At 40.6% G+C, this 21,619-nt stretch overlaps 1 protein-coding gene across 7 annotated transcripts in view; it reads left to right on the top strand.

The window, feature by feature from the left end:
• SLC20A2 (solute carrier family 20 member 2) overlaps window positions 1–21,619 on the top strand; it is a 92,191-nt gene that overhangs the window by 49,540 nt on the left and 21,032 nt on the right. For all 7 annotated transcript variants that reach the window (XM_074329594.2, XM_074329593.2, XM_019742052.3 and 4 more), the window contains 4 exons: window positions 6,807–7,359; window positions 11,899–12,039; window positions 13,444–13,529; window positions 16,301–16,397. In XM_074329594.2, coding sequence (XP_074185695.2) covers window positions 7,071–7,359; window positions 11,899–12,039; window positions 13,444–13,529; window positions 16,301–16,397 — 613 coding nt within the window. In that variant the 5' untranslated portion in view covers window positions 6,807–7,070. The remainder of the gene's footprint in view (window positions 1–6,806; window positions 7,360–11,898; window positions 12,040–13,443; window positions 13,530–16,300; window positions 16,398–21,619) is intronic.

The following is a 21,619-nucleotide window of genomic DNA, read 5'->3' as shown; positions in this document are numbered from 1 at the left end:
AAGTGTACAGTTTCGTGAGTTTTGTCACACATGCACAGTAGTGTCACCACCCCCATACTCAAGTATAGAACAAAAAGTTTCCTGTGTAGACATGTTTTCAATTCTCTTGGGTAAATATACCTTGGAATGGAAGTGCTGGCTTGTGTGGTAAGCATATGCTTTATACGACACTGCCAAATTGTTTTCCAAAATGGTTTCACCATTTCGTGTGATTTTTTGTTGTTTTGTTTTAGCACCTTTTAGAGTTTCTTGTCTCTACCTTTTCACCTCCCTGCACCCCTCAAAAAAGTTCCTGTAACTTATATGTCAGTCTTTAACTAAAGACAAGGCCAGAGTTTGTACATTGAGAAAGAAGAATAGGACTGGAGGGAGGTGGGTTGGATATATCTATCCGCAGACTAGAGGAGTTGGGAGCATAAGAATGGGGGCACAAGATCCTTCTAGAAGGATTTTTGGGACCTGTGACTACAATGATACCAATACCTTCCAGTTGCTTGATGCCAACCACAGATTACAAAACACGCTGCATACATCAGATTTGGGCCTAACAACAATTCTGTAAAGTATATGTGTTATCACTATCCCCATTTAACAGATGATGAAACGGGATTCAGAAAGTGTACATGACTTACTCAAAGTCACACTACTAGTTAGTAGCAGAGCCACGATTAGGCCTCAGGGTATGTGATCATTGCCCCAGCGCTTTATCTGCTAGTGATGGTAATGGTCGCCATGTAGTGATTCCCTGCACCGAGCTAGCACCTTTACACAACCACCACGTTGTGCACCAGTATTCTCCTGCTTCAGATGAGTCATTTAAGTGACTCGCCCAGTGTTGCGTAGCCAGTAGCTGGCTGGACTGGAATGAACCCAGGGCCTCTGACTACAGGTCCCGTGCTCTCTCACCTTGTCCATGCAGAAGAAACAAATGCTCATGGTTTTTGTTTTGTTTTGTTTTAACAGCAGAGAGTAAAGGAGAAAGCCAAAGGACATTTGTTGCTGGGTATGAGCCACAGTGTGTTAGCAAACTGTCCTTGCCACTTCTTTTCCAGTTTACTTTGGGTTTTAGATCAGCTTATTCACTGTGGAAGTCTAACATCTTTATTTTCAGGCTTTCTGTTCAGGCTGTTTGTCCCCGGTGAGTAAACCTGCTTCTTCCTGCTTCTTTTATCTGTGTTCTTCTGTTTCTGTGTCCTCTGCGTTGCGGGCAGCGTCTAATGCTTGGCTTGATGGTCTCGTCTTTCCTTCTGACATCATTTTCTTCCCCTTTCTCTCTCCCCCTCTCTCCTGGTCTCCCCTTGTCATCCTCTCTGCCCCTCCCTTGTTTGCTTTCTTCCTTCTCCCTCAGTCAAAATATCATCTGCCTTTCCCCAGGCTCCTGTGTTCCCATAGACTGCTTTGCATATTTGTAAATATTTCATTTAAAGTAGTTCAGGCAAGTGTCAGAGCTGTCTAGTAATGTTTTGATTTTTTATCATTAGTGTGAAAATATGAAACTAAATATTTCTAACATTAGCAGGCTATACTTTTTAAATTATTTTTTAAAATTTAAGAGTGTAAAGTAGATGTTTTCATGAACTATTCAAGAATGATGTTAATAGAAAGTACTTATGATAAGATCTACAACTTGAATGTTGAAAGAAAACAATATTTCTGCTATGCTATTCTACAAATAATAAAATTCCAAAAATGAATCTTACTTTTAATTTAAATATTATCAGGAAAAGCTAGTAATTTTTATGTCTGTAGTCAGGGTCACCCACATGTAGCCAAGAGTCATTAGACTAAACTGTACCATCGAAGAGATTTCTGTGTCTTCATTATTTCTATCGGGGTGTCAGAATTCAAGATTCAACCCCAGCTTCCAAGAAAGTAGGTGTTACAGTTTTAGAGGGTAGATGTGAGGCACTTTGAGCTTTGGGGGAGGTATTGGAAAATTACTTCTGAGCGTCAGGTCCTCTGCATGGGGGACCTGGCTGTTTCCCTTCACCTGTTGGAAGAGATGTCAGCCTGGGTGCAATCCATGAAATGTCGGGGAACAGATCCTCATAGGCCAGAAGCAAACGCATGGAAAGGAGATTGGCTATGGGCCAGTCCTTTAAAACTGCAAGTCCCTGGTGACTTCAGCCACAATCCACTACAGACCTGGTTGTTGGGACTGGTGCCGATTGAGGTGATTAGACTCTAAGGCTGCGAGAGGAGAGCAGTGCTGATGGGAGAACTGGGACAGACATCTCCTTGGCGTGTTTGCTCGGAGAAATCATCTTGGATGTTACCTTTGGCAGCATTCCAAAGCAGAGATTCTCCTACGCAAACTTCTTTTGGCACAAATACCTATTAAGTGCTTCACTTCAGCAACATTCCTGCTTTTAAACAGTGTACATATCTGTCTAGAAATATTCTGAGAATGTTTGTTTTCACTTTAGCATTCAGATTCCTAGTGTGGATAAGAGGATAGAGTTGAAGCAGACGCTTGCAGAGAGGAAATTAGTGGAAAGGAAGCTATGAGCACTTAAAGAGTCCTGCCAGGGCACTCCCTGAGCTGGTGATAGAAGTAGAACTGGTTCAGAGATCAAGGAGTGGAAGTGATGGCAGGCAAACTGAAAGTTGAGAACCTTGTTCAGGAGGCATTAGGGTACTGAGAAAAGAAAGGGAGGATCTTGTTAACATTACAACGTTGGGAGACAACTTACGAAACCCTGCGGTACCTTTTGCACTAATTCAAAACATTCTGAGGTCTCTGTTCCTCAGGTGCAAGAGGTCGGTAGCATTTGAAAATTGAAGAGTAACTTGTGACCTTCAGTCCTGTGAATCCCAGCCACATAGGGGCTTTCATATGAGGGGAAGGAGAGAGCGCAGAAAGCTTGTTCTAACCCTTTCCTGTTGTGACCTCTTGCAGAAAAGCCCTGTGGGAGAGTTAGAAAGAACCAAGGCAGTAGCTGGAAATTCTAAACAGCCTTGTACCCCTATTGAGAATTTAAGTGCTTTTCAAATGCTACCGACCTCTTGCACCTGAGGAACAGAGACCTCAGAATGTTTTGAATTAGTGCAAAAGGTACCGCAGGGTTTCGTACCTATTGAGAATCATTGCCGAGGAGGAGGAGCGCAATTCTACGTGATGCTTCCACACCTCAGACCCCTGTCTCCCAGCTACGTGATTTCTGTGACCCTAAATGTGTGCATTCTTTTTATTCACTGCCTTCGAGGTCCTTTGTAGGCTTCCCCGTCCCATATTAAGTAAATATTTACCTGTGTTTTTTCTTATTCTCTTTTGATTTCAATTTTTACATCTGAATCTTTCATTTATTTTTGGTATGAGGTAAAGATCTAAAGTTTTTCTTTTCAGATAATTAGCAGTAAGCAGGTTCTCCAAACATTATTTATTAAACTGGTCATCCTTTCCCCACTGATTGGATTGCCCACCTTCAAAATCCTACTTTCAAACAACCAGCACTCTCAGATGTCACACCTGGTCAGACCTCCACCTCTGTGAATGCGGGTTTTTTATGTTCTTGACAAATTACCATTCTGGCCTCCTGCACGGGGATCCTCTGGCCAGCCAGTGCCAGCATTGTCACTTTTTATATGCAGCAGATTTGTAGTTATTTAAGTGCTTTGTTTTATTTTGTTTGTTTGATAACAATTAATTGAAAGTGGAGGAAATCAAGGTGTTGGTACTTGCCCTGCAAAACAGGTCTTATAAATATATAATGCAAGATCGAAATCATTTAGGTCTCAAAAATGTGACAAGCCTTTCTCCTCAGAGAGATGCTTATTGGACTTGAGCTGGTTACTGAGAGTATGAAGTGAAAGAGAAAAGCCAAATTAAAGAACACAGACACACCTGTGGAAATAAGTTATCTAAAATTATCGAAGTAGGAGAGGGAATCCCTAGTCTGAAATGGTGCCTCAAGAATCATAAAGCCTGTTAAAATCCTCCCCAAGCAAAACTGGGCTGAGGACACACCTGCTTTGGTGCCTCAAGCAGCCACACTGCTCTTCTGTGCCCCTGTGATTTAGCTCTATGTTCAGTGTATCTGAAGTGAACCTGTGGTCAAAACCCATCCTAATACTTGAAAACTAATGCAAAAGAGAAGTAAAAACCCACTCAGTTATTTTTCAGTCTAGTTCTGCGAGTCAATAACCATCTATTCCCTGTCAACACCCATGTACAAACCTTCAGCAAGTTCTATTGACTTTATTCACTGAAATAATTTCTCATGCCTTCATCACCACCACCAGACTGGTCCAGGAGACCTCTTCTCGGGCCTGAACCATGCAGTAGTCTCTCCACATTCACTCTTGCATTCTGTCTGGTCCATTTGCCACACTGAAGCCAGAATGATCTTTCAAAAATGAAAGTCTGATCATAGTAGCCCCCCCCGCCCCCCAATTAAAACCCTTCAGTGGCACCCCATTGTTCATATGGTGGCCACAGTCTTTAATATGGCCACCCCAACTTTCATCGTGATTTCCTCACACTGGCCTGCTTCCGGTCTCCTCTCCGCATTCTGTTCCTTCCCACGTGGGGAATGCCTGGGATGCCTCCTCTAGTCCCAGAGTTAATCCCCCCAGTTCCCACTGTCCTTAGGTTTCAGGTGAGCCTTTCCTGCCCCACTCTGTGCTCTCATGATGCTCTCATGTGATGCGCGCCTCCTTCCTTTGTAGCACGTTTCATTGTTTATAGTCATACATTATTGTTTGATTAGCATCTGTTTCCTTCATTGTACCATAATCCCCATATGTGCCAGGACGACATCCATTATTATTAAGGTTCTCTGTCATTATATTCCTCGTGACTGTCACAAAGGAATTTCTCAATAAATATTTGTTGATGTGGTTCTTGTTTGCCCTGTTGGCAACCTAACCTGACAAACAAGATTTCCTCAAGAATTCTTTGTATTTTAAGGTAGATACCATTGGTCCAAAATAGTTCGTATTTTATATTTTCATGTATAGATTTAATGTGCCTGTCATAATAATAAAATACTCTTTCCGTGGAATATTGTCTTTTGCCGTTAGAGTGGTCTTTTCATTTGTCTCACTTAGATCTGAATCTCCAGAATTGCATAGGCTACAAATCTCGGGAAATGGTCAGATCTACCAGTATACATTTTCTGTTTCATTGTACACCTGTCATTGCTTACACAGATGATACATAGATATGTTTATTTTGTCGATTCTATATTATTTTAATTTGAAAAGCACATAACCACAGTATACACTTTTTGGAGAAAAGGAAAAAATCCTCTGACACTACCACTCAAACTCAGCCACTATTATACTTTTCATATATTACCTTTTAGTCTTTACATGCATTTTTAACATTGCCATAATCACAATGTACATAAAATTTTGTGTCCTACTTTTATTCCCCAATGTAACCTTAATATTGATTGATCATTATGTTATATATGAGCCTAATTTATTCAATAACCATTTATTAAGACCCACACTGCTGGGCACCTTTCTATGTACCTTATACCATTCAAAGAAAATATACAGATTTGGAACTGTGTAATAATAGAACACTGTAGTTGCGAAGGTTTTTGTGACATTTTTACTTCACAGATATATTAATTTTGTGACATTTCCTTTCCATCCCAAAATGAGGAATATGCAAGACTTTTCTCCATTTGTTTAATAGCTTCTTCATTTATTCAACAAATTTATTAAAGTTTACCACATGCCAGGTGCTGTTCTATGTACTGGAGATACAGCAGTGAATCTAGCAAAGTCCCAGCATCTTAGTGAGGAAACAGACCAGAATGAATGAATGAATGAATGAAGTGATATGTAGAAAAGAAAAATGGTGAGAAGGACGGATAATGGCATAGGGGAGGGGCTGCCCTTGAACAAGGTCAGGAAGGCTCTCTGATGGTGACATTTGAGCAGTGACCTATATAGAGAGAGGAATGACCTGTGCAGCTGTCAGGGAGATTTTTCCTGGCAGAGGATCAGCAGGTGCAAAGGCCCTGAGGTGAGTGCTTGGTGTGTGCAAGGAGAAGCAAGGAACCAATGAGGGAAGGGCGTGAACAGGGGCTGAGGTCACTGAGCTGGGGCAGAGCCCTGCAGAGACCTTGGCGGGTCTTATAGACCATGGTGAGGCCTCTGGCTTTTCCCCCGAGTGAGATGGGAAGTAGTGGAATAGTGACATGATCTGACTTGTGCTTTAATAGGGTGGCTTCATTCTCTAGTTTTCTCTGTTCCTTTTGCAAGGCCCATCAGCTCCCGCCTTGTCACCCTCTGGATGAGTCACTTTGTACCAGAACCTGTAAACTTCCTTTCAGACACACATGATGTAGCCATAATGTGAAGTGCTTATTCCTTATGTGTAAATGTGCAGGTAGATAATTAGCCACACCTGGTGATGTCACAGAATCAGATTTGGTAATCACTGTTCCAAGAAATTTGCCATATTCCACATATTTGAAAAACTCTATAATTCTTATTGAATTTCTCATTGCTTTATCTTTTGTTCATTTGGGCAATATTTTCTTTCTGAAAATAATGACCGAATATATTTTTCAAACTGCATAAAAATGTATCCTATTAAGGCTTACTATCAGTTTTGTAATTAATAAAGCATGCTTCAACCTCTGGCATTGTAGAAACCAGCTTTTTTTGGGGGGTGGGGGTGGGAGTAACTAACCTAATTATAATCTTCCTTGAGTTGCTTTATGGTCAGATCTGTCACATGCCAAAGTTAGATCCCTTTAGTAGGCTTAAAACATTTATTTCTGAAAGAACAAACTGTTACAGGTTGCTTAGGGTAATTGATTTCTTTTGTTTTCTTTCTGTTACAGGAGGAGACATCACAGCTTTCCCAGATTGGGAGGAAAAATATGGAATGTGTTTTACCGCTGACTGAACACAACCAAATGAACTGTACTGACAGTAGTTTGAAAACCAGCAGTTAGCAGTTTGTTCAGACTCTAACATTGTCCAGCACTTTCCAGAGCAAACTCACTGTTTACAAGAACTCTCGGCCTTACGACGTTTATAACCTCAAGCTTTGTTTATTTGAAATATTTCTGCAAAAGAAAAGTACCCAGAGCCCACTTTCCAAAATGGCCATGACTGAGTATTTGTGGATGGTCATTTTGGGTTTTATCATAGCTTTTATCTTGGCATTTTCTGTTGGTGCAAATGATGTTGCCAATTCATTTGGTACTGCTGTGGGCTCTGGCGTGGTAACCTTGAGGCAGGCGTGCATTTTGGCTTCAATATTTGAAACCACAGGCTCAGTGTTATTGGGAGCCAAAGTAGGAGAGACCATTCGAAAAGGTATCATTGATGTGAACCTATACAACGAGACCGTAGAAACACTGATGGCTGGGGAAGTTAGTGCAATGGTCGGTAAGTAGCATTATTTTTTCTACTGATGGAAAATGTGTCCACGGACCTTCTTCCTGATAGTGCTTTTGTCATATTCATAAATGTACTTTTTGCTTTAACTTTGCAAAAACTGATTTGATGTTTCATATTTACTATATCTTATTTTTGTTTTCTGCATTTCAATTTGAGTGTGTTTTTTCAGTGTTCAAATATCAAGCAAACACTAATTTTCTCAAATTTTTAGTAAACTTGGTTGTTAAGATAGATTTGGCTAAGTGAGTACTTTTCCTAAAGTGCAGAAAAAGATATTTGTACAATAGCTCTTTGTCGTTTTAAAGTTGTTTGAAAGTTATTAGAGAAATAACATGTCTAAGTGAACGTGTTTGAAAGGTTGACTTACGAGATTTCCTTTAAGGTCTATTTCTATTTTTTCATAGATTCTTCATCAGTTAGGATGCAGTATTTTGAAAACTTGGATGCCAAAAAAAAAAAAAAATACTTAATTAACTTTCGTATTCTCAATTTAAGTTTTAGAGCAGTTACCCAATGAATCTTCATTGTTTCTGTTTCCAGAAATTGTGCTCTTCTACATTATTTGTAATCCTCTTGTTGACTTCTGTTTTGATTTTTCTGATTCTACCTCTGGGAGCTACATTGGGTATGTTTGTTTTGTTTTGTTTTCTGGCCAAAAGATCATTTGTATGTCACCTGTTTATAGTATGACATTTACTAGGAGTTTCGAGTTGTCTAGATGAAAGAGAAGTGTTGAAGGCAGTGAAGTATGTTAATAAGCAGGTTGGTTGGACAGTGTGATTTCTCCATCGGCCAAAGTGACCATCGCCTTGAAGGACTGTGGGGGCACGTTCCTTACTGCCTTGCTACGCCTGAAGGACCAGGCGGACAGGAAGGCCTTACGTGTGGCTGACAGGTTTCTTGCTCTGCTTGCTTCTAGGTAGAGGTGAAGTCACAGCAGACAGCTGGTGTATATGAATAATTTGGTTAGGGACAGGAGGGTTCGAGAGAATTCTCCCACCTTCTGCTTTCAACAGGACATATCCTTTTGTAGGGAAGGGTCCTGCAGCAGGAGGTAAGATGCTGCTGTACCAAGAGCACAGCTACATTCCACAGGTCCCGAGTTATTTATTGTCACTGGCATTTCTTAAGCACCCAGAATGCGGAAATTATTTGCCAGATTTGAGATGGCCCATCATCTTTTTATTACAGCAAATTAGTTTGAGACGTTGAGGAATTTGATCCAAAGGAGACCAATGTACTAAGGTGTTAAATACTACTACCGTGTTTCCCCGAAAGTAAGACCGGGTCTTACATTAATTTTTGCTGCAAAAGATATATTGGGGCTTATGTTCAGGGGATGTCATCCTGAAAAATCATGCTAGGGCTTGTTTTCCGGTTAGGCCTTATTTTGGAGGAAACACGGTAAGCACAATAGGCTGGTAATATATGATACGGAGTTCCAATCTCTAAACTGAACATTTTGTGTTTTAAAAATGTAAGGTTCATGATTGCTTTAATTCCAACAGCTATTGTAATGATTGAATTTTACTTACCTTCACTGAACATATATTTTTCATAACAATCAGATATAATTGAAATTTCCCTTAGAAAAATAAGTTACTTGTAAAATTCACCCTTGTATAGCCATGATAGATGTCTAAGACATAATCTTATCGTGCTGAAATTACGATTTTTCCAGTCAAGATGATGGGGGCAAATATGTTGAAACGAGAGGAAAAATAAAGAAAAACGATAATTAAAACGGTGCTTCTGAGAGAGATTTGTTGGTGAGGCTGCACTGAGGCCCTCAGCTGGACAGAAAGCCTTGTGAGCAGTTACACGTCACTGCTGACTTTGTGTGTGGACAGTATAACGTGTCCAGTGTTTCAGTTCTCCCACCGCTGGCCTTTGACTCTTTCCTAAAAGAATGAAGAATACTCACCTCAACTGGAATTGAGGTTAACTGAAGCAATCTGGGGTTTTGTTGTTTGCTTTGGTTGTGGTTGTTATGCTCTTGTTCTCCTTCTCCTTCGTGTGTGTGTGTGTGTGTGTGTGTGTGTGTGTAGATGAACCTCAAAGCCCAATTTGCTGGAAATTTGTATGGCTTACCTAGATTTTCAAAACTGTGTTCCTTGCAAATGGGAGCTACATAAACTGACGATGGTGGTATAATTATTATTGGCCAAAACCAAAGCTGGTTCTGTTCAGATGCCTGAATTCTCCCAATCTTCCTCTCCTAAATTCTACATCCATTTTTTTCTCTCCCTCTCTCCCCCTGTCCTTTTATTCTGTTCTATATTTTTTTTCTCTCTTTTTTCTTTAGAAACTTCTTCCCAAGCCCATGGGTCTCTGTGCTTTCTGATAGAGTTGTGGTAGCATTAAGTTGGTTGGGTAAAAGAAGTTAAGTTGCCAGCTAAACTTCCTGAACAAGTTATCTTTTGGGACTCTAGCTCAGCCTGAAAGCAATAATCAGTCCACTTAGTATAAAACCACGAATGGTTCCCAAACTCTGAGAATTCAAAACTCACTGTCTTCTCATGGAAATACCCACAAGAGCATGAAGGAGCCGCCTCTTTGAATAACACTAAGAAGTGCACAGTCCCCTTAAAGCTCCCTCTCTACCCACCCAACTCCTGAGCCTTCTCCCCTCCCCCCACTCACTCACACCTGCCTGTCTGCCTCCTATAACCATGAACCTTAGCTCTGCCAGTCTTTCATTTTCCCAGGAACCAATTGCCTCAGAGATGCCCATCTTTCCCCCACTTTCCCTAGGTTTTGCCTTAACCCTCTTCCTATACTTAATCCCTTTCCTCTTTGTAGGCGATCATTATCTTAGGTTAAAATATCTCCCCCCCCCCCCCCCCCGCTGCTTTTCTTAACATTAATGTCATCCCATTTGCTTTCAGAAATCCCTAAGGTTAAGGCAGCCTCTCACCCACTCTAACTTTGCTAGGTCCCCTACAAATACCTGCTCCCCCCCCCCCGCCCCCCCCCCCCCCCCCCCCCCCCCCCCCCCCCCGCTTTCAGCTGCTTCTTCACTTCTCCCGTTTCCTTCTTCCCTCTCTCAGGCAGCCCCCATACTCCTTACCTTTCCTTACAAACCCTCCTACTCCAGGACGTATGTTATAAAGTCAGCCAGAGAAAGAATAGCCGCTTTCAGGAAAGAAAATCTCATGGTCTGAATTCATGTGGGTGAGTTTATACCATTCTTTTAACATTATTAGAGTATTTTAAATTTTGAAAGAATATAAATCATAAAATTTGTTTTTTAGTTATGGTTCTATGCCATGGAACATGCTTCAAACTCTGGCTTTATTTTTACAGCAACTACATAGCCCCTGAGGAACCCAGGGCTTAGATGTGAAAGCTTAAGGAATTGTCCACCGGGAAGCCTGGGTGCTGCCATGGAGCCTGTCACTGGTTTGGCAGCACATGGTGGCCCCTGGTCCTTCCAACACATGCTTCAGAGATAGACATGGGGTCACAGCCCACTGCGGCTCGAAGGTCAGCGTGCCCAGCGCTCACGGAGCAGCTGTCAGCGCTGCTTCACTAACTGGGACCTGTACAACCTTTCATGATCCTCGTAACTCAGATAGTTTTGAAGAAAATGCCAAGGGTCTGTTTTAAAGTGCTGCTGCTGCCAAGCAACCAGATTTCCAGAATTAACATTTGGGATTAATAACGGGCCCTGCTTATCAGCCAAACCCTTTGTTCCCTTACAGCTCTATATATGAACTTTTCAACAACTGTGTCTGAAAGTGATCTCTCCCAGCTGATGCTTTTAATACTCACTGCAAAATTTGATCTGCTTATGAAAATATCTGACATGAACTATAGCCTAGAAAAACATTAAGCCTGGAAAAGAGTGGTGAAATTGAGGTAAAAGGATATGAAGCCACAACTAAGGGATCCTCTTAGCTCCTAAAAATGAGAAGGCTTGAGGGAGCACACAGAGAAAAGGTCCACTATTCCAGGCAGGGGCTGAGGGCAGATGCCCATCTTTAGGTTAAGTATTATAGATCCTTCTCATGTGAGACGCAAACATCAAAAAGCAGCGTGGTGCTATACACTCCCTTGTATAGACTAATACAACATAGCCGATGTCTAGCCATCGTCATTCTGTGACCACAAGGCATAACTACAATGAAACCTTTTCCAACATGCAGCCTTTGTTGTTAGTCTGCATTCTTTCGAGTCTGTAATCTCTTGCTTGTTCTTGGCCACACTTTGCATCAGAACAAGTTCCTCATCAGCTCCCTTCCCTAAATGGGAGAAAGACGGTTAATAACTGGCATCAAGAAACTTTTCTTTAAATATTTTCTTTAAATGAATCATCATTATCTCTTCACTCTTGAAAACTGTTCCTTTGAAGTTAATCGAGTGACTTTTTGTCAGAACATTAGCCCTTTGTAAAGAAACCACTCACAGAAAATTAACTCCAGAGAGTGTTGTTATGGAGAACAATAATTTCGATTTCTTCCTTTTGTGGCTGTTTTGAGACGCTGTACTCTATAGCTAACTTTTTTTTAATCTCTCAATTTATAGGTTCAGCTGTTTGGCAGCTGATCGCATCCTTCCTGAGGCTTCCAATCTCAGGAACTCATTGCATTGTTGGTTCTACTATAGGATTCTCACTTGTTGCAATTGGTACAAAAGGTGTGCAGTGGATGGAGCTGGTCAAGATTGGTAATTGCCATTTTCTTTTACCTATAAGAAGTTTGCACTCTGTAGAGCAAGTTTTATTAAAAGTTACCATTATAATATATCCTTTTCTTCAAGTGTTAAGCTTTAGAAGACCTATATGGGTAATACATTTTCCCTTAAAGTTTTTGTTAACAGAGATTGTGAACTGTTATGTGTTAGAGAATGTTTTTTGTTTTTGTTTTTGTTTTTTTGTGGTTTTTTTTTAACCTATAAGCACTCTTTTCAAATGTTACATTGTCATCCAGTTTTGAAAATCAATATTTATATGTTGTTTCTAGGCAGTGAAGAAATTTATCCGATTGAAATCAGTTTGTAGTCAGAGAAAAACTAGGCCCTAGTGAGAAAAATATCTTTAATGTCCAGGAGTCAGAGTTCATGGTCATGGAGAAGCCTGGAAGTGAGCCTGAGGTTATTTACCTCACTGCGTTCAAGAGATCACCCAGTCTGCCCCTCACAGAGGAGACACCCTAGGGTTCTTTCTGGGTTGTAGGCTGCCCAGAAGGAACTGTCCTAAGAGCTGTGACAATCTGCTTCCTGGCTCCAGCTTAAAGTAAATGGGAAATCCATTCAGCCTCATAAATACCAACCCGCTCATTTGTAAAAAATAATCTTGCCCCATCTCCCTCCTCTGGATCACTCATCCTTTTAAAAACCACAGTGGCCTCAGTAGGTCTAAGTGGAACAGATCCCTGACCTGCCACGCAGGGAGGGGCACACAGATGGCCAGGAAAATCGCCTTAGACCCTAGGCTTCTAGAACAGTGATTCTCAATTCTGGCTGTACTTTAAAATTACCTGGGGTAACATTTAAAAATATCAATGCCCAGACCCCATTCCAAACCTTTTAAATCAGAATTCTGGGGGTGGAGCCAGAGTATAACTAGTTTTTGAAAATGTCCCAGCTATTTCCAATGTGCGGCCAGAGTTGCAAACTACTAGGCTAGAGACTAAACTTGCCTGCATGACAGTACCAGGCTGGACTTGGAAAATGAAATGGAAGGTGGCCCACCTTTTAAATCGCCCTTCCTGTTGGAGCAAGGGCCAGGTCTCCATGTGGATTGATAAGAAGAGCAGGCAGAAGTGGCTCAGTGGGAATTAGGTCTGTTTTTTGAGGCCAGAGCTCAGGGCTCTTTCACTTACTGACTGAGCACTGGAAGTGTGCTCAGTTCTGTGGGACTATGCGTGTGTCTGAGGAGAGCTGCGCATGTGGGAAAGGTCAGCTCTGCCAGGGCAGGACTTGGTAGCTTCTGAGTTACGGTGAATAATTCCAGGCATATTTATCATATTAATGTATGTTCTGTATATTGGTTATCATTGTATTACATAAATATGACTTATATAGGATTTTAACATTCATTAGACTTTTTTTTTTTTTTTAATTATTCAGTTGCTTCTTGGTTTATATCTCCACTGTTGTCTGGTTTCATGTCTGGCGTGCTGTTTCTACTGATCAGAATTTTCATCTTAAAAAAGGTAAGTGAGGCTTTTTTTTTTTTTAATTAAGTTTTAGAACTAATTTTGGTTTTACTCAACAGAAATTAATCATGAGGGGTCAGAGGAATAATTGTGTTTTTACATTTTTAAGGCACGTTATCCTGGAGTTAGAATCAGACTTTATTGTAAAGTAGGAGGGAAGGTTCAAGGTAGAGAACCCAGGGGCTCCCCCAGAACCCAGCATTGTAAATACTGTTTCTTGCCCTAGGATTTTAATCAGCACGCCCAGCCATTGTGCTCTGACCTCGGAAAGCAAAGATAACTATTTCCTGAATGTTAAACAGAACAGAATGAGATAGTGTTAAGATTTTTAAATCGTCTATCGCTGAAAACAGCTGGAGAATTTCTTTACCTAAATGTAAGGTGTTTTCTGTGTTTTAATGGAGAAGGCAAGCTTGAGACCCTGACTTTTTCCTGTCCTTTAAAGGTTACAAAGAAGGACATATACCAGTTGGGGGTGTACTTTATCAAAAATAAAATGAGGTTAAAATGAAAACTTACTGAGATCAGTATTCCAGAAAAAAACTTGATTGTATTTTTTATTTGACTGTCAAAGGGTTGTTGCAATATTTTATCAGCCATAAAACAGGCTTGGATCATTGTGTGAGAGCTCACCAGGGACACACCTTTCTTCAGCTGTATCCTTGGAGATGCAGCTGTGTTTTCTTATCATTGCCGAGTAGTCTATTGAAGTGCTCCTTCTCTTGGATAAGTACAAACTTACCATTCCTTTTCCTGGGCTCCCGCCTCACTAATATTTGTTTACATTTTGGAAGGTGCCACCCATCTTGCCTGCTAGCCCTTTTATTTCCTCTGTCTGGAACCCATCCTTGTCTGGCAAATCCTGCTCCTACTCATCCTCCAGGTGTCACTTCCTAGGAAGCCTTTCCTCTCCCACCCCAAGTTCTGATTGGTTCCTCTCTCTTATACCCACGGCACTCTGGACCCTCTCCTCATTGCACTCTTGTTGTATGGGGTTTTGTTTCCTGCTGAGTGGTCTGTTTGCTATTTTGCTATAAGATCCATGAGAGTAGAAACCATGACTATCTTGGTCACTTTTCTGTTCCTGTGCCCAGCCCTGCACTTATCACCTCAAAGACACTGTTTGAATATTTGTTAAGAGGGAAGGATAGATGCTTGGGTAGGTGGCAGTGAAGGGATGGGAGGGAGGGAGGGAGAGAGGGAGGAAGGGATGAAAGGGGGGAGGAGGGAGGAAAGGAAAGAGGCAGGTCTCAATGAGAAAGTTGTCATTTGAGTTTTAAGAATAGATATTTGAGAAAAAATACGGTGATGTAATTAAAAACATAAACTGAGGACTTATACACCTTCAGAAGCGATTGGTTGGGAGTCTTTCTTTAGCAACTGTTGTCCCCAAGGAAACAACATTTTGGAAACCAGAGGCAGTAGGCATTTGAGCATCCGAATGTTTTGTTTTCAGTTCAGCCAGGGTTCTTTTCACGCGGTACATGACAGATTAGAAGACTGCCGTGCCTGTCCTCCCCGCTTCTGCCCCTTACTTAGTTCCTCATATTTGCTGTTCTTCATCTCCCCTGCCTGATCTGGTGTGACTCTCATGGAGTTAAATCACTTCCTCCCTCTGCTCTTACTGTTCCTTATACCTCACGACCGTTCAACTCAAGCCTCTTGACAAGTGCTGGTGGTTACTTGAGACATTCCACAATAGGTTCTTGAGGAGTTGTACTGTCCTGCAAACATACTTGATTTCCCTACATGTTTGCATTTGACAGTAGGAATCTTTGAGATAGACCCTACTTATCCTTACTCCTGTAGTTCACATCAGTGTTTAGATCAAATTTCCTTTTATCGTGGGAAGGTAGCAGATTCAGATAAATGGACCAGTGTCTTATATGGTTATTAGAAATTAGTCCTTCTTTGAATTATTTAAGTAACACATAAGTGCCAGTGCTATCTTGAGGAGTTCCCAGTCCTTATTTTTGTTTCAAAGTCCTCTTTAGATCTGCTTAAAACTCTAAAATTTCTAATATTCTCTGAGATGTTATTTAGCCTAACACATGTGCAGTACCTTACTTGTTGAAGTAGTAGATTTAGGGGATGCTCTACCAGTACCCTAAAGTTGTAGATAAATGTTTTATTAGCTAAAGAACCCACAGTTCTTTTTAACTTTTAATAGTTGAAGCTTCAATACTGTATTTTATGAGAAGATGTTGAAAATCATAGCACATGGTGATATATTTGTTTTCTATAATTTTAATAGAGCTAAAATATATTTTGTAGTAGAGTGATGTAAAACTGAGTAGTAATGCAGTGGTGCTTAAGTCATTTGACTCTCTTAGGGCTTCCTCAGAGAGTTGAGTCTCAAAATATTTGTTGAACGTAGATTTTTAGGGCCAAACCTGAACTAAGCTTGAGTAGTGAGTGCCCCAGATTTTGTGCTGGGCTCGGGGCTTCAGTCCCCAGGAACTGACCCAACCTAACAGTTCTTCTCTGTTTCTAAATCTGACATCAGCTCATGTGATTCTAGTGCTTTGACGTCTCTGCTGGGCACAATAGTGGGCCCTTTGAAACAGCATTTGTGTGGGAGAGATGGCCCACGCTGATGCTGTTTCTGTAGCTGGGAAGTAGATCACACAGCAGTGACATGGCCAGCTGTTTTGGCCATGCTGGTGTTTGAGAAGACTTTCTTGAAACAGTGTTTTATATTGTGTTGCCTGTACTGGCTTCAGATGCTTCTTGAATCCTGACCTTCTCCTTTATGTCATATCATGCAGGAGGACCCTGTTCCCAATGGCCTCCGGGCACTTCCAGTGTTCTATGCTGCTACAATAGCAATAAACGTATTTTCCATCATGTACACAGGAGCACCAGGTAAGAATTCCTTGGCAGCATACTTCCAGCAGGCAAGGTATATTATGGTCTAATGGTTTGGTTTATTTGGTGCTGGCACTGTCGTGGGCTGACAGTGAAAGCATTTCTCATCGTCATTATGGACTAGTGAAAAGAGTAGTAAATGCATTTGCTTGTTTTAAATACTCGAGAGATATGTAAGTACAAAGGCAATAGACTTACGGTTAAAGAAAAGAAAATTGAAATTCCCGCTTTGCAGTTTACCCAGGTATGTTGCCTAAGCAGCCTCCTCGTGTTCTCTGAGTCCCAGAACACACCTAAGTTCTCACGCCGCCCTGAGCTGGGGAGCGTGTGTGAGCAGTACAGTGCACACCTCGGTGACACCAGAGGGAACACGCTGATGTGGTCAATATCACAAATGCAGAACTCCCTGGAAATTGTCAGACCAATGAATCCAGTGACTAGAAACTATGCTTTTTTTTTTTTTTAAAGATATTGAAATCAATGTTGATTTTCTTTTCAGAATTACTCCTTTTTTTCCCCAACCTGATGAATTTTGTTCTTTTTTTTTACAAGGGTTTGGGCGGGGGCAGGGATAAAAGTTCTGTGGTTGTTTCTTTTCTAATTTTCAGTGGGTAAAGAAAAACTTATGTACAGTATTCTTATTTGCACACATTTCAGTGTTGATCAACTGGCAACATTCTAATTCAGTATTTCTGTACATGTTTTGGTAGGGAGGACTTTTTCTGGTTTTCTTTGTGGGATGAGCCTCCTGCAGCCAGACCCTGAATACAACCATTATTGTGGGGCTGTAGGGAGTCAGCAGATATGTTAGTTTTTGTTGTTTTTCTTCTTGTCAATGTTCTTTATGCATTAAGATTCAGATATTGTCCATATCTGACAAAAATCTCCCTCTCTGATCAAAAGATGAAGTTTCTATAAATGCAAGTCATATTGTAGTTGAAAAGTGCCCTCTTCCAAAATGGGGACAGTCCTTATGAATTTCTCAAACTAGGTTTTCTTAAGGCAGTTTTTGTCAGATTTTAATAGCCATATATAATGATGCTTGTGTATTTCAGTACTGAAAATGAAAACTGTTTCTGAGTGATTGTTAGCATGACATAGCCTTCTACTGTGGCATCTCTGCTGCATTCACAGCATTGATCTTAAAGGTTTGAATGCTCGTGCTCAGGACTTCCAGACTTTGGGTGGCAGCCCAGCCGTGAAGGACCACAGCTGTTTTAAGTTAACAAAAAGCCCAAAGCTGAAGGTCATGGTGATGAGAGAGATGAAACCCTAGCTTCACGTAACAGCAGCAGCATGGCCCTTCAGGTTTTGTAATTCATGGACTATGAAGTACGTTTGTCACAGATAGTTTTCAGTATCTATAAAAAAAATCAGAGACAAGGAAGGACAGTTCCACACCACAATTTACCCCCACCACCGAGTCTGTGAATCTCCCAAAGCTTTCACATAGGGGTGGGCAGGCCCTGGAGTGCCAGGTTGGGAGTAAACTGTGGCAAAGGATTTCTTTGTCCACCGTCTTTTTGCTCGTGAGTCCTTGTTCTTAATTTTGTTTAGGCTCTTGGAGGTCCAGTTAACTGAACCAAAAGCTAAGCAACCATCCGTAGCCAGACACCTCCGCCTTAGTGAGTAAGGAAACTGAGTCAGTGAATGCTGGGAATTACCTTTCTAGTGCCGAGTCCTGGAAATGGGAATTGGTATAAATAAGGATGATTTGTTTTTTGTTTCTGCATTTTATTTTTTTCTACTCTCTATTCTTCTTGCTCCCTGGTTCTTCTTCCAAATATCAGAGGTCAACTGTGTGATTTTTTTTATTATTATTAAAATTTGACATTTTCTGTACTTGGCCTATTTTTTCCATCTCTTCTTTTTCTTTTCCTCATGTTTTGCTGCAATATTACTGCAAATTTGCTAAAAGAATCTTACTGGGAGAGTAAGTTATTCTAGAGAAAATTAAACTATATAATGGATGAGACACTAAAGATAATATAAATGCTTCATAGAGAGGTTGTGAGAAATAAATAATATAAATGCTAACTTTTATTGAGCTGCATTTTACATGAACTAATCCTTTTAGTCATCTGGATTTCTCTAGGAAATTGGTAATATGGTTTTGCTGATAAGTGAGAAACTGAGGCATAGCAATACTGAGTTCCCAAGGCCATATAACTAGTATAGTGCAGAACCAAAATTTGAAGCAGACGATCTAGTCCCAAGCCACCTAGTGTATAGTACTTGCTATCCAATGTCACTGTTAATGACAGTCAAAATGCATCCAACCTTAATACATTCTTTCCTTTCTTGTCACTCTCTTTAAAAATGTCTTCCAATATATTTGGAAACCTGGCTGTATGTTTTTTGTATATATTTAATATACAGGTAGTATGAAGAGGGTGGCTACCTCTTTGGTTAGGAACATTAAAAAATCTATGCAAGAATCTTGAAGATCATTGCTCAATTGAAAGCACAAACAATATCCCCAGAGCTAGAGTTAATGTTAAGTACTTTGGTTGGGTGACTGTACTGTCAAAAATATCACGTTTCCTCACCTCCCTGTACCTCTCTGTTCATCATCATAAAGTAAGGAGAGTAGTGGGATCTCTGTGAGGTAATACTGGCAGGGAGCTTAGCACAGTGCCTGACACATAATAACTCCTAACACATGTTAGGGGGTATTTTATTACCATCAATCATAAGTAGCCTCGTCTTTTTGGTCTTAAGTTGCTAACATATCCTGAGTCATCCTATCTATTTTTTCCACACATACTGGTGTGGAAAATTTCTTACTTAAAATTTTCTGGGGGGCTTGCGTAGAGGGAGAGGAAGAAGAAGAAGGTCATGATTCTGAAGGACCCACCATTTTGTTCCTCCACTAACTCAGAAAAGGACTTTGCTAATAAACATTCATGATGAATGTTTCTAGAATCTCTCCTAGGTGAGTCCAAATCTTATTTTTATTTAAACATTGAAGGTTAACTTTTGCCCTTCAAACTAGATTTTAATTACATGCTGTTTCCTCATGTAGGCCCTCTCTGCCAGTCCTGATAGATCATAAGTAGCCATGCTGTCATATTTGGTGATAAGGCTGAGCCGAGAAGTGTCACTTCCACAATAACTTGGTCAATCTGCACCTTTCAGGATGTGTCTGCCTTTCTGCCAGTCTGGGGTTTATTCTTCTTTATGTCCCTTTCTTTCTTAGAACGTTTCCATTCAACACATAGGGGCCTCAGAAATAAAAGGAAACAGAATTCTCGGGGGGGAAAAAAAAGTGACAGCATTAATCTTACCCAGTTTCAACTTTAAGAGATTTTGATAAATAGCATTTTTATGCATGGAGATGAATTTAGTGGGGATACGCTGGATGTTGAGTTATAGTGTTTTGTTTTGATTTCCTCTGTTCCTCCACTCTGAATTATTTTGAAGTTGTTTATATCTTAGGCTTAGTTTGATTTGTTTTACTTTGCGTTTAACATGACTTTTCTCAAATAAAAGTCGTTCTTACACTTCAAAGACGGAGGTAGCACTTTAAAAAATTGTCTTTGCATTTTTTTTTTTTGTCCTTCAAAAAATAATTTGCAAGAAGCAAAAATAACTTTAGGAAATGAAGTGCTCACTTGGGATGGATATAAGCCTGAAGTTTATTTTTAATGACAAGGGCTTCAGTTGTATGGGGCCTGGTTTTTGTTCAGCGTTTAAAGAATGAAAGTTGAAATTCATCACATGCCTCTTTGAGTAGTTAAAGCAGACGACCTAATTGAGCCTAACTATATATAACTATATAACTTCTAAGTCAACATGTGGTCTCTAGACCAGCAGCATTAGCTTCTCATGGTAACAGATCAAAATGCATGTCCTCAGGCCCAACCCGAGACCCACTGAGTCAGAAATCCTGCAGCCTGGCAGGCAGCCCTCTGGTGACCCTGATACATGGCCCAGCGGAGAGCCACTGCTCCAGGCACTTCTTTACCATAACCTTCACCACAAACACTGTCACCTTATCACGGTTCTTATGTAAGGGGTGCTCTTCAAAAGTTCTCATTAGCAAACTTTGCTCACTCTTTTTCACCAGGAAATGAGTTCTCAACCTTAACCAGGCCTGGTTTCTGGCTGCTTCAGTGTAGTCTGCACCTGAGACCCAGCTCACACTGCCTCTCCTTCTCCTCCCTCCTCCCCACTTGCTCCAGCTCCTCCTGCCCCGCTTCTTCCTCACTTTTCTCCTCCCCCTCCTCTTCCTTCTCCATCTCCTCCTCTTTTTCCTTCAGTTGCCGCTCTTCTGATCCAGTCCCAAGAAAATTCGAACGTCAGTAACTCCTCAGGCCCTGTTGGCTTTGTCAGAAGGAGCTTGGTGCCCATGTATTCCATGTCACCATTTTAAAGTTCTGAGCTGCAGAGAAGCCAGGCATTATGACTGCAGCGACTCCTGGCCCTGAGTCAGGAAGCCCTGGGTGAGAAGAGTCTCCAGTTATCACCAAGGGCTGCATTCAAAACAGAGTGACTTAAATTCACTTCCTTTTCTGAATTATTATAAATGAATACTGGTTTGAGAAAGTTGGTACCATATGCAAAGAAATCCCAATTATAGGACAAATTAGGAAATAGCATTTTTTTATTTCAAAAGAATGCTCCATTTTCTTGAAGAAGTTGCTCTAGGATTCATTCCTTTTATGCCTTTTATGCTCCCTCCAATGCTTTGAGGACGTTAATCTAAAACAAACAAAATAGAAACTGATAACTCAGTTTATCAGATAAGGGAGGATTAGTAAAAAGTGATTCTGCAAGTGAGGTAAATGCATGTGGAAAGATGTCCACAATATACTGTTATTTGAGAAACAAAAGCACAGAGCAGTACCTCCAGTAAGATTCTATATCTGTTAAGTTAAAAAAAGAAGAAGGAGAAGGAGAAGAAGAAGAAGGAAAAAAGAAATTATGACAAACACTCTATACTGTGTGTTGGTTTGTATTTAGAAAATGCCTGGACAGATACATACCAAATAGTTAACAGCGTTTCTCTGGGACATGGGTTCAAGAGGAGAGGGTGATGAGGAATTTATTTGTACAGCATAACAATTTCGTACTGCTTATTTTTTTATGTTATTTATATAAAAATATATTTAAACTTACACCAAAAAGAGAGCGAGAGAAGAAAGAAGGTTGTAGGGAAAGGCTAATGAGTAGGGATTTAGGGGAGCTAATATGAACTGAAGACTTACTGCTTGTAT

The sequence above is a fragment of the Rhinolophus sinicus genome, chromosome 16, assembly GCF_057876585.1.
Source record: "Rhinolophus sinicus isolate RSI-liver-muscle chromosome 16, RSI-T2T, whole genome shotgun sequence".
Classification (NCBI taxonomy): domain Eukaryota; kingdom Metazoa; phylum Chordata; class Mammalia; order Chiroptera; family Rhinolophidae; genus Rhinolophus; species Rhinolophus sinicus.
This window is presented reverse-complemented; position numbering and strand designations above follow the sequence as displayed.